The sequence below is a fragment of the Poecilia mexicana genome, unplaced genomic scaffold, assembly GCF_051168715.1.
Source record: "Poecilia mexicana isolate PSO_F unplaced genomic scaffold, ASM5116871v1 scaffold_3, whole genome shotgun sequence".
In the NCBI taxonomy this organism is placed as follows: domain Eukaryota; kingdom Metazoa; phylum Chordata; class Actinopteri; order Cyprinodontiformes; family Poeciliidae; genus Poecilia; species Poecilia mexicana.
The window spans coordinates 26,899,027-26,911,694 of record NW_028263372.1 but is presented as its reverse complement, the minus strand read 5'-3'; the positions used below and the strand labels follow the sequence as shown (position 1 = coordinate 26,911,694).

At 37.5% G+C, this 12,668-nt stretch overlaps 1 protein-coding gene across 1 annotated transcript in view; it reads right to left on the bottom strand.

Moving 5' to 3' along the window:
• Positions 1 to 12,228, bottom strand: part of LOC106916391 (MAM domain-containing glycosylphosphatidylinositol anchor protein 1) — a 73,654-nt gene extending 61,426 nt beyond the window's left edge. Inside the window, exon 1 of the mRNA XM_088004636.1 lies at positions 12,148 to 12,228. Within this exon, the coding sequence (XP_087860762.1) occupies positions 12,148 to 12,228 (81 nt within the window). The remainder of the gene's footprint in view (positions 1 to 12,147) is intronic.
• Between the last annotated feature and the right edge of the window lie 440 nt (positions 12,229 to 12,668).

Sequence of the window (12,668 nt, the reverse complement as noted above, 5' to 3'; positions counted from 1 at the left end):
AAGCCCAGAATGCCAAGTCAATATTTATCAAAGAAATGCATGTCTTCATATCTCAGGCTAAGATCATCCTCTTTTGGCAGTTTAAGCAAGGCAGAAGTGTTTTTTTTTTAGAAGTGGTTAACCAACGTATGGTGAATTTCTGCTATTTAATTTGACTTATTAACTAGTCAAAATTCCTGAGTGGCTCAGTGCATCTCCAACTCTGGGAAAATTTGATTTATTTCACAATGCAGCAATAAAACATCAATTCCCACTGTTAAAAATGTGTAAAAAAAAACAACAAAAAAACACCTGAACTACTTTTGCTGGAAATGTGGAGAAAAAGGCTAAGTTGTCCTCATGTTCCTCCAACTCATTTGTAATGGATTGGTGCTTCACTCAAGCACCAACACCTACAATGTCGCAAATATTTCACTTTGCAGCAGTGTTTGTATTGCCAAAAAAGACTATTTTGAGGTTTTGATCAATTCTTAGTAAATTTTTATCAACACATATAGACATAAAACATTAAGACCATCTTGTTCATTCTTAATCCTACAAAAGACAATAAAAAACAAAAACCAAATGCAGTTCTCTGGTAGGACATAGTGATTTTGAATACAAGTCTGTCGCATGATCTGAGTCTCAGCTTTATTTCCTGGCACAACTCTTACACAGATGATGTCAAATGCCCCAGTTTCATACAGTCTGCTTCACTCAAGCACCAAGGCTCATGACACGATAACATCATGAATCAAACTATCGTTGAAAACAAACTGTATAGGCTTTTTCTGCTCATTAGCAAATTTGTGACATTTTAGGCTTTCATCACTGATTTAAAAAATAAAAGTATTTTTGAATTAATTTCACCATTGAGACTGTAAACCTCTTTAAAAGGGAGGACCTGGCCAAAAGGCAGCAACACAAAAAAGCCCAAGAAGTTACACAGATAAAACAAAATGACAAGCTAGACTGAAGAATAACATATTGAAAGAGTAGCTAAAATCACCTTCTTTTGCTTCAAAAGAATCCGTAGTGCCGCTTTCCAAGCCTTTAAAAAAAAAACTGCTGTGTCCAACCATCAGAGATATAGACATCTCTTAGCCATCTGTGGTCTTTAGGCCACTGTCTCAAATGTAATGTCAAAAAGCCCTTGACCTCTCACTGTTACTATAAAAAAAACAGGGGAATACAACTGCAGCGTAGTGCTTTCCCTTCTACAATAAAATGCAAGATGACACAATCTGACTGTCGGTCTTTGGAGAAGCCGAGTTTTGCCTGGCGGCTCCCAATTATTTCCGATCTGGACTGGTCCTCTGCTGGTCTGCTTGAGCAGCAGCCATCTCCTTACAGTTTAGTACAAATTGTGTCAATAAAGCAATCTCAATATTTAATCTGAAAACTGTTACAGGTTAAACTATCTGGCAGTCTGCTTATGTTCAAGGTACAACAGTCTTACGTTTATCCAGTAAACTTTTGTTGACACATTCAACCCAAATGTTTTCTTCTCCTTCGGGGATTCAAAACTAGTCATCGCTCACTTTACGCTAGTTTGCTGCTGATTAATTACTCAGTGACAAATGATCTGACAGAAATGTAGCTATGACTTCTTGTAGTCAAAATACAACCTGCTGCGCTCAACCTAACAGATTAAAGCATGATTTGAACTGAAATAATGAATGTAAAACAAACGTTGGGAGTCGGCACCACACTGTGCAGCTCCTGGGTTTGTGAGGCCTGGCTTGGGGAGAATTAGGCTGTTTTGCACAGATGGAAACTACAGAGAATGAGGTCAGTGATTGGTGTCAGTTTAAAAAGAGGGACAAAACTAGACCTTAAAAATTGATCGAGAAGAATCCCGCTGAAAATGTCACCACAGAATAACTGTTTTCATCTCTCGGTGCTTGATGCTGCCATAGCTAATTTATGAGTCCTAGACACTTGCATTGTTCATCATAATTTTATCCATGAGCTCTGTAGGTAATTTTACTCTGACTATAATATTGTTCGTTGTAAAATGTACCAAAATTCCAGCAATGCTAAGGAAATATAGGAAAAGACTGCAAAATAAAATGGCAAATCCAGTAAATATAAAAGTGCAAAGTGTGGGGAGAGCACGATGCTGCAGAACAACACTCGACTGTTTTGTTTTTCTGCATTATAAAAATTAATGTATAGTTATACCAACTCTCTCAAGTCATCCGGGTCCACCGGTTATCACTAATAAAGTAGTTAATTGTATTAGTTTTGATGAAGATATTAATATTAGCTCCAGTTTTTAAACTTTCAGTAAAGTCCAGAATCAAATTTAAAGATCTTTAAATTAAATTTAAATGCTCCATTTTATATTAAATATATAAAATGTTTTTCTATGCAACAGTTTGTCCTGTAAAGTGTCCTGTGCTGGTATTAGTTAGTTGTCTCTAAGTAAATAACCAGAGATGAACTGACTTGAACTGAAAATATATCTTCTTCTTTGTTTTCTTCTTTATGACGTTAAAGATCGGTGTGTTTGCTCTGAATAAAATAATCTTTTTTTTTTCTTTGCTCAGCTTTACAGAAAGGTTAATCAGCATGTTATTGTAAGTTTGAACACTTACATTTGAAAAGCTATTTTAAATCCTCTGCTTTAGGAAGGAAATGACAAAAAGAAAGAATGAAAGAACCAACATCAGGAAGAGTTGTTTCTGTTAAGCCCATTGTTTATTTTATTGATTTCTATTTCGTTGCTGCTTCTTTAACCTCAGCCTCCTTTATTGTTGAAGGTTCTTTTTTCCACCATCCTTTTCAAATTGTTCATACTTTAGCCTTCTTTGTTTCTAAACTTTTAGCTGGGCTATATTTGGCTTATAGCAACCTTTAGCCAATGAGTGTTTGAGATTTGGGTTTATCTTTCAAGACTTTGAGTTCTTAGTTTCATGGACGAATGCCTTAAATTACTTCACATGTGCTTCTCAATAAGTTGAAATATTGCTGAAAAGTTGCTAAAATGTATTGCAGTAACTTAGTTAACTAAGTATAGCACATTATGGATTTTCAAGCCTTTTTATTTCTGGTAGTTATGATTACATTTTCCCACTTGAAGCTAATGAAAACACATGTAATTTCATAGATTAGAAAATAGACCAATAAAAACAAATTTCTATAGAAACAAAGGCTTAATAGAAAGTATGTTTTAAACCTGCTTGATAGCTTGACGTTGGGAAAAGATTAATATTACACACAAGCTTAACTGGAAGGAATATTTTAAATTTACTGAGATGTATGTGTACATTGGTTGAATTCCCACAGTCTTTCCGTCTGCATGAGAAGAAATAGAAGCAGAAAACTTCCCTCCTCGTTCATTGGCGCTGGCTCTGGTATACTGGTTCAAAACCTTGTTGAAAATCAACCTGGAGATGTTTCAGTCCATATTTCACCCCAGGTCATGTTTTTATTTATATACTGAGAAGCTTTCCCCATTCTCTTAAAGCTCATACACCGGAAAATTCCCGGGAATAACAAGTCTTAACTATTTGTAAAATAAATGAAACAAGGGGTTTCTGATCTTTTACATTAGTATAATGCAGACTAAAACACCACCTTTCCTTTTTAACCCCTTCAAGCCACTGACAAGGAGTCAAAGAGGAATGAAGATTAAGATGGAATTAAAATAATACCGGGAGGTGGGCGTATAGGAATGGTATTACTTTTTTTTCATCCTGGTAATTTCTTCCGTGTTATTTAGTATATCTATGCTTTATCATTCTCTCTCTCCAACCCTGCTTCCTAATATTCTTCTACAAGTCTAATTTTTTTTTACATCATGTACTTTGCTATATTCCTCCCCGTTTTTGCTCCCTCATTGACTCCCTCTATCTATCTTTCTCTCACACACACACCTTCAATGGCCAGTTAAATCTTTCTCTGAGACTTTGAGACTAAAGAGTGACACCGAACATAGGATCAATAGGATTCAACAGTCCAGTGGCTGTCAGGTCCTTTTGACCTGCAGTTAAGACTGAAAACTGTCGACACACCAACACTAAAGATGGAAGTACCATGTTACCTGAAGATGATTTAGTGGTTTAGTTTTTTTTCTATGCCAACAGAGAGAATTTAATTTGATTCAAAGGCTACATGGGATTAAAGAAAAGGCTTTATTTTTGGCACTTTGTTACAAAAAAAACATGTTTTAAAGGATACTTGTGGGACACATAAGTGACATCTGTTCAACAAGCAGAATGCATATCAGCAATACATCCTGTGAATAATCAACGTAATCAAATTCTTTTTAGAAATAAAAGAGGTATATACTCTTTTGCATTGGGTTGTTGCTGACTCCAGCAATTGCAGCTTGTTTTGCTAGTTATCCTTACTTCAAGTGAGGTGGATCAAGAAAACAAAACACTCATTTTAGCATAATGGCCTTCTGTGTCTCTCCAGTGGTTGGAATTGCATTCAACTTTGAGGGCCTTTTAAATTTTTGTAGTGGTTATAAAAAGGTCCACATTTGTCTTAAAGTACATGGACTTCAATTCAAGTTTTGCAACTCATTAATGTATGTCAGCGAAAGGCCTATAAACTTTTATCCAAGTTTAGGAACCGTAGTAGAGGCACAATTGCCTCACAACCACTAGGATGATTTTGACAGTTTTATTATATTCCAGAATAATTTGCATCTTCCCTGTGCATAATCGTTACAATTTAGCTGCTGGGTGTAAACGTTCTTTTATCTTAGCCGTCTACTTGGGAAAGCTGCATCGTTCAGTTTTACAATTAAATAAGGTCTAAAGCATAACTGTAGAAGAAAATAATTTCACAAGAGTTAAATCCTTACTGCGTTGACAGCACTGTAAGCAATTCCTCGCTTTCAAGGGTTCCCCTTCTCGAGACCACAGCTGCTTTCAGGGATGTTAAGCATCTCTGAATCCTTTATACTCCCTCCCAGAAACTCACACAGAGCTGGCTGGAGCTGCCTTATATAATTTTACTAACTCTTTTCTTGATGTAACGCCAGTAGAGTTTACACTACAGCGCCATATCCATCCAGCTGGCTCACTTGCCATGAAAAGTCTTAAGATGGTAATCCTGTTATTGGGGAATACTACTTGGCATGGATGCAGACCCACAAACACACATGGCTGCCCTAGGATAAACACAAATGCATGCACAACACAAGAAGCACAAGATCTAAGCAGAAATGTGCAAGAGCAAAGGAAGAAATAAGCAGAAATCACAACAAAAGTGACAAAACAGCTGAATCCTGCAGGCTGATGATGGCAGCTCAAAGTGATAAATACTCTGATGTAATCAGTGCTGTCTTACTTTTCAAACAAAGAATACAATAAGATACTTAATGTGACAATGTGAAGATGACATGCAGTATACTGTGAGACAAAAAGCACTGCAGCACAGAAATATCGGTTTTAATTATCTGTCACTTGAAAGCAGCGAGGGTGTGAGAAAACTGGGTATCAGAGTGAAACGCAAAGCTCGATGCTTTAAAAATAAGTGAGGAGAGTAGTTAACAAAAACTATTTCAAGCACCACAGCTTATATGGTTATTTTTCAATGCATTGCACATAAAGATGTGAGCTTTTTTCTTTTTTTTTCTTGACGGGGAATGTAAATTGTATTAGAGAAGAAAATTCAGGAGCAACTTCAGAGAAAAGGAAGAAGGTGGTGGGAAGCACAAAAGAGAAAAGGGAAATAAAGAAAACCACAGGAAAGACATAAATGTTGAAAACAGAATAATATAAGAGAGGTATTAAAGGTAAGAAGCCAAACAATATAGAATCGAAAGAGTGATGAAGAGTGGGAAAAGAACTGACAGGTAAGAAAAATGTGCTTAGATGAATTTTTAGCCATAATGTCACTAAGACATCATTTTCAATATATGATCTGCAGGTATTAATGCGTTTTCTGTATAAATCTCCCTATGAAATACACTCTATCAATCCATGGCGTAGAGAGATTTCAGAGGAAAAAAAAGAGAGACTCATTGATATTGAACACACCATCCCTATCTCTCAGGCAAAATGAATGCTTCTATCAGACGTTTTGACTGAGGCAGTAATAAAATTACAAAAACTGAAGCTGATTACACATTATCAATAAGTGTAATTTTATAGCTAAAACCAAAAGACAAAATATTAACCATCAAAAACCACAATGCATGAAGAAAAATATATATTTTTAAATACATGCATTTCACTAAGACACAGAGAGAGAAAATTTCAAACAGATCTAAGTTGAGGATTTTCTTCACTTGTGGCTGACCAAGGTTTGAGTCGGAGCAGAGAACACGGCGACAGACAGCATCAGCAAATCCACACAGCTCTCTTTACCATACAGACAGCCGCGAGCTGCAGTGTCAGCTGCTATCGTACACAATCCGCCCATGTTGGATGACTGCAAGTTAGTTGTAATGAGCACTGGATAATTAGCACAAGCAAGGCTTAGCATGGCGAAATTGGACCTCTTGCCACTCGCCTTTAATTATGTGCAAGCAGATGATGTCATTGCTTGGCAGAAGGACATTGCACGGTTGCTGAAAAAGGAGAACTTACAACTAGGTTGATCCATGAGAGAAAAGTCCTACCTAAAAATGTAAATAAAGGTTAAAAATATATGGAAAAAAGGAAACATATTTCTTTCTAGAGTTGCCCAATTTCTGTGCTTCCTCTTGAGTGCTTTTATGACGTGTGTGACATATACCAGGAATTAACATTTTCACCCAGAAAAAAAATAAATAAATCTTGGGCTTTTCATTTCTCTATGAAGTTCAGTTTTATAAAAGTCTGTACATCCTGTTTATCTGCTGCCATGCTTTGTTCTGTTTTATTTTTTTCCCCCATATTCTCTGTTTAAAACGAGAATTGAAATAAATGTGACACTGATTCAAACAGCCACGCCACTTATCTGACGTCAAGGAGGATTTCATAAATATGAAATCTATGGCAAATTGCTAGTCTCTGGTACATGTATGTGCACAACCCTGACATGTCTATGGTGACTGTATCCAATTATGAGTTCTTAATAAAAACAACAACATGAGAAGATAGAGGAATCATTTCATGTGTGCAAGAGAAAGTTCACTGTGAAACTGATTCTGAAAGTTCTGAAACATGCATGTTTTCAATAGTTGTTTAAAATAAATTGGAAAATAAGGAGTCAAGAAAAAAAACTGTCTTTTAATATGAGATGTTAAAATACATATGACATACATGCAAAATATGCCTTAATAAAGTCATGTCTAGACAATTCAACAAGGCTGCTCCCGTTCTCGCTGTCACTTATACTGCAAGAACATAGATGCAGACACCAACACAGAACTTATTTTTATTAGTTTTAGCATTAGTAAGGGGTTACTCAATCAACCACAGAGCGTTGCTACGGCAGCAGACACTGCAGAGACATTCAGATAGACGAGATGTATAAGACCAAACCACCAGGGACATCTCTCACACAGAAGTGTTTTTATGATGAAAATGAATTTGATTTGGTCATTGTTTGGTCTCATGCTGTCAAGGGTGCTGATCTTCACTTTAACACAGACATATATATACACAACTTGGTTCTTTTGTTAAATAGGCATAGAATAATGAGCCATGCAGAAGCTTCATTGCCATTGGAAGCCTTTCAGTGAATGAGGAAAGAAGTCAGGTAATAGGACCAACTTTAAAAAAAGATTCAAAGATGAAGATATTGTGTTTCTTTACTTTTCTAAAGTTATTTATGATCATGTTTTTAATTTTTTTAACCTTTTGGGAAGGTTTTGATCATTTAACAATTCACTGTACAGGCTAAATACCAGAGCAGGGTGAGAGCAGAAAGAAAGCTGGATTAAAGTTGTGTTGTTATCTCAAATATTTAGAGTTTTTTTGTGTTTTCAAGATTCTTTCCTGAACTTAACGAAGTATTTCTGTGTACAGACCCAATCCAGATATAGAGTTTTGTAAACTTAACTTGTGATTCTGAAAGTTTATCAAGCAGTGATTCATAAAGCAAGCAAAACTGCAAACATGTATTTAATTGCTAGTTTTGAGGTCTTAAAAGAATGTCTCACTTCTGCAAATGATGAAAATGCTCATAAGCTAACTTTCAGTTATGATATTTACTGAGCTTGGTGTTAGTTATGCACTGTCACCAGAGATCAGAGCACTCTGTAAAATCAATTTTAAAGCTATTCCAGTAATTTTCTGCATTTGGCTGAGACATTTGCATTGGAATTGGACTTTTTTCAGCACATATGTACTGTCAAAAAGACATTTAAAATCAAACTTGCTTGGATCATTTGATCAATCCCGACCAGTTTTCAGCCAAGTATAGCTGATTCACACTGCAGAAATGTGACAAGAATAAGACTTTGTTGAGATCTTGAGACAAATATTCAAATGTATGGCGTTAATTGAATCACCTTCATCTCTTTTTTTGGAGAAATCTACCTTATTTGGTGTGAAACTGTGTAGTTCTCTTGTTATGCCTACTTTCTCCGTTCAGTGTCACTGTCACTCGGGGATTATCTGTAACAGTAAGTCATCCGTGAGTAACTCTGCTGGATTTTCCTCAATTTGTCATTTTGAGCTGGAACAAGTTGCTCGCATGTCTACCCTGAATTTACTATTTTTGTACTTACTTTAAAGCAATTCTTAGTTATTAAAACAAACCTAAAGCTGAAAAGACTAAAATTCATCTGTTATTTTAGGAACATTAGATCATTCTTAGTGCATAAACAATGAAAACACTACAGTTTGCAAGCTATTCAAACCAATTAAAACATCCATTGAGGCAGCACGGTGGTGCAGTTGGTAGCACTGTTGCCTTGCAGCAAGAAGGTCCTAAGTTTGAATCCCAGCTTGGGGTCTTTCTGCATGGAGTTTGAAGTTATTTTCCCATTTATGTGTCACTTCTCTCCTGCTACTCTTGCCGTCCTCCACAATCCAAAAACATGACTGAGATTAACTGGTGTCTGTATCGCGTGACCTACGTTGAACCTCAGCTCTCGCCAAATTATAGATAGTTCTTTGAAAACTTTGCAAATGCAACAGCTACAATATTAAATATAGTCGGCAAACTAAACACACAGCAGTGATCATCAATGCTTATCAGTTTCTGCTCAGTTTTTGTTGTCCACACCATGCCTTTCAAATACACAAGGAACCACACCAATGTGCTCTTTCCTTCTCTCAAACACATCCACAAAAAGCCTGATGTTCCGAGGTTGTTGACAAAATATCTTTTCTTCTCCTGTTTTTTCTCCTTTCTTTGGTCTCAAAGACATCCTTCCTTTATAGCCAGTGCACAATAAAAACAAGCTAATGAATTTTCTTCTTTCATTTGAAAGCTTAAAAGAAATTCACAAACACCTTCGGAGAACCATCTCTTGAACTTTGATGCATCTTGATTTTACCCTAAGCCTCTTCTTAGTTCTCTTTCTTTCTGCTCGGGGAGGTCCAGCAGTGACCTTGTTTATGTCTAAGCTGTGTTCCTGCTGAGTGCCTGTGCAGCCTCGTGGTGCCACCCGATCAGCCTCACTTTCAGCTTCACTATCGATCGCCCTTCACTCTTTCCTCAAGGACGGAAATCCAAACCCATATTCCAGACCGCAGCACTCGCCTCCCTCTCTCCAGTCCTCTCCCTTCCCCACGTCTTCCCCTGGCCTCTCTACTTTTCCCAGCTGCAGCTTTCTCCACCGTTCCTTCCCCTGTATAGAATTTATCACACGAGTCTCAAGGTTGCAATGACCAGCAGACCCATGAATAAATAATAGGGAGGTAGGAATCACTTTCAGAAAAACCATTTACTCTCCTCTCTTGTGTTCTTGAAGAAGCCATGAGAGCGTGTGCATGGCCTACGTGTGGGAAGCAAAATTGGCTTTGTGGATGAGGGTATGGGCGCTTTGTTAGCTAAAGCCCAACTGTCCAGAAAGCTACTATGAGCAATACTTCAAGCACTTTATGGCCCATCTCTAGCAATAGGATTTGTTGCATTGGCGAGTTGCAGTTTTTCTGCATTTTTTCCTCTTACCTTTAGCTCTCTTCTAGAGGTTTCCAAATGCTTTAATCATAATTTATCATACAAGGGGGAAAAAAAGAGGACAATTTGTTACTTTAGAAAAATGCAGATTCTGAAAATGTTTCCATTTGGCATGAAACAAATAAAAATCTAATGAGCATTTTGACTTCTTACCCAGACAAAGCAGTTTCTCACTAAAGTATCTTAGCCTTGAGAATGTTGTCACATTTTGTCTTGTAACAAATAAAATCTTCAATATATTGTATAACAGATTAGTGTTGGTCTATCCATTTCATGCTATGGATGGACCAACACTAAAATCTTGCATAGCAATGACGTGAAATAAAAACATATTACAATCTAAAAAATGTGGTTTATTAATTATTTTAGTCAATACTTTGCAGAACCACATTTTGCAGCAAATTCAGCTGTGAAATTCAGCATTCTAAAATATATGCATGTATTGATCCGAGTCGTTCTACTGTAGCTCCCACTTTATGTTTAGGCGGACATCTTTTGCAGCTATTAACTGGTTTTCTTTCAGAATTACAAAGTTTTAGCTCTATTCATAATCGCAATAGCCCTGTCCCACTTCTCTGTCCCCACATGCCCACAGCATGACACTGCCAACACCATGTTTCTCAGTGGAAATGGATTATTTGAATTTAAATTGACTATTGTCTCATTTGATTAAAGCACTTTCTTCCATGTTTGCAGTTTCTCCCACGTGGCTTGTGCTGAAGTTTAAATGGGATGACGCATGGCCACCTTCCAGCAATGGTTTTGCTCTTGAGACTTGTCTATAATATATTCGTTTACATGATTTATAATGTTAATTCCAAATTCATAGTTATGGATTAAAATGTGTTCATTTCAGCCAGGAAGTTTACATTTTCCGATTGGAGAGGATCGCGGACCGTGGCTCTTGAAAGATAACAAAACTATGTGAAAAGGTGAAATAATATTTTTAAAATTCTATTTTTATTTAGGTTTCATGTAATGCCGCGTTGAAAAATATCTACATCCTTCTAAAATTCCTCCATAGTTACCAAGACCGTCTGGGCAGCTTCCTTGATTCAGAGCTGGTCCATGACTTTAGTTTAGATGAACAGATATGCTCATAGAGGTTTTTCACCTTTGACACGGTTTATATTTTTAAATGGTGGATGGAACTGTGTTCAGTCTGTGGTTTAAAGGTTTGGATATTGTTGCATGACCTATCCCTGCATTGAGCTGTTCCATAATCGTATACCTGACCTGTCTGATGTGTTATTTGGTGACCATGAAGCTGTTTGTTCACTTACAAACCTCTTCTGACTTGATGTATGATTTGCTGTTAGTCAGCAAGGACAGAGCATTAAGGAAGCATGAAATACACAGAAAAAAACAAAAACAAAACAGAAATAAACTCAACATGGACATGATCAAAACAAATGTGAGGGTTGCCTAGAGAAACATATAGGAGAAACAGGGAAGATGGACATGAAGACTTTTGATTTAGGAGCAGTAAAGATGAAAAAGAGACAATATGAAGGTAAATTGAGCAACAAAGGCAGGAAGGAAGGAAGACAGAGAGAAATGATTGGATTTTTCTCTTCTCTGTATGGATAAAGGCGAGAGCTCTCTTTTCATTGCAGTCTGGCTCAGGCAAAGGTAAACAATCAGTCCTGATAAAGGATTGGATAAATCCTCAATCAGACTCATTTTCTGTAAAGCAGCTATTTATTGGTCTGGCCTGACCATGGCTAAATTGGATCCTCTTTTTGAGAGAATGAAAGAGAAGAGGAGAAAGACTGAATGAGATAAATCTTCATCATCTTGATATCGGAGGGTACAGATTTTTTTTTTTTTTTTTTTTTGTTTCGTATTTTTATCCACCAAAAATGCAGCTTGAATTAAAAAGAGATGTTTGACATTTGTGTATTTTGTCATGATCCCTGGGTTTCTGTGTGTTTATTTTTGAGTTTTCTGTGTTCAGTCCTGTTTCCCTGTGAGTCTCTGTCCTGTCCTCCCCGTTGATTGCTCCCCAGGTGTGTCTCATTCCCTTAATTACCCCGTGTGTATTTATACCCACCTGTTGTCTGTGTTCCTCGTCGGGTCCTCGTCTATCGTCATACCTCGTCTGTTCCTCGTCGTTTGTAGTGTTTCAGTTCATTTTCTCAGTAGTACTGTTAGTCCTGAGTTCCTGATCCTTTCGTTGTCACAGTAGAACTGCTTTAGTCCTGTGTCGGCGTTGGCTCTGTTGTCCATTGCTACCAGTGTTAGCTTTATTATCCGCTCACTGTGCTGCCTACTTGTTGTGACTGTTTGAGCTACTACCACCATTAAATTCATCATCATCATATAACCTGGGTCTCAGCGTCTCCTCACCACCTAAACCTCCAGTTTATGACAGAAGGACCCGACCAGACTGCGGTGAGGAACGCAACCTAGTCCACAATGGACCCAGCAGACCGTCGTTCCCTGTTAAGGGAGATCAGGAAGTACGACGTCGAAATGGCAAATTCGAGTTCCCTGTTCAGCCGCCTCAACGCCACCACACGTATGGCGGTCCACCTGGACAGATGGATCCAGTTTCTTCCTCTGCTGGGTTTGGAGGACTTCTACAAAGAAGTAGAGCAGGAACGGCAGGCAGTGGTGGCTGCGCTGGCTGCAAGATCTAAGCCAGCACCACCAGCTCCAGCGTCTGC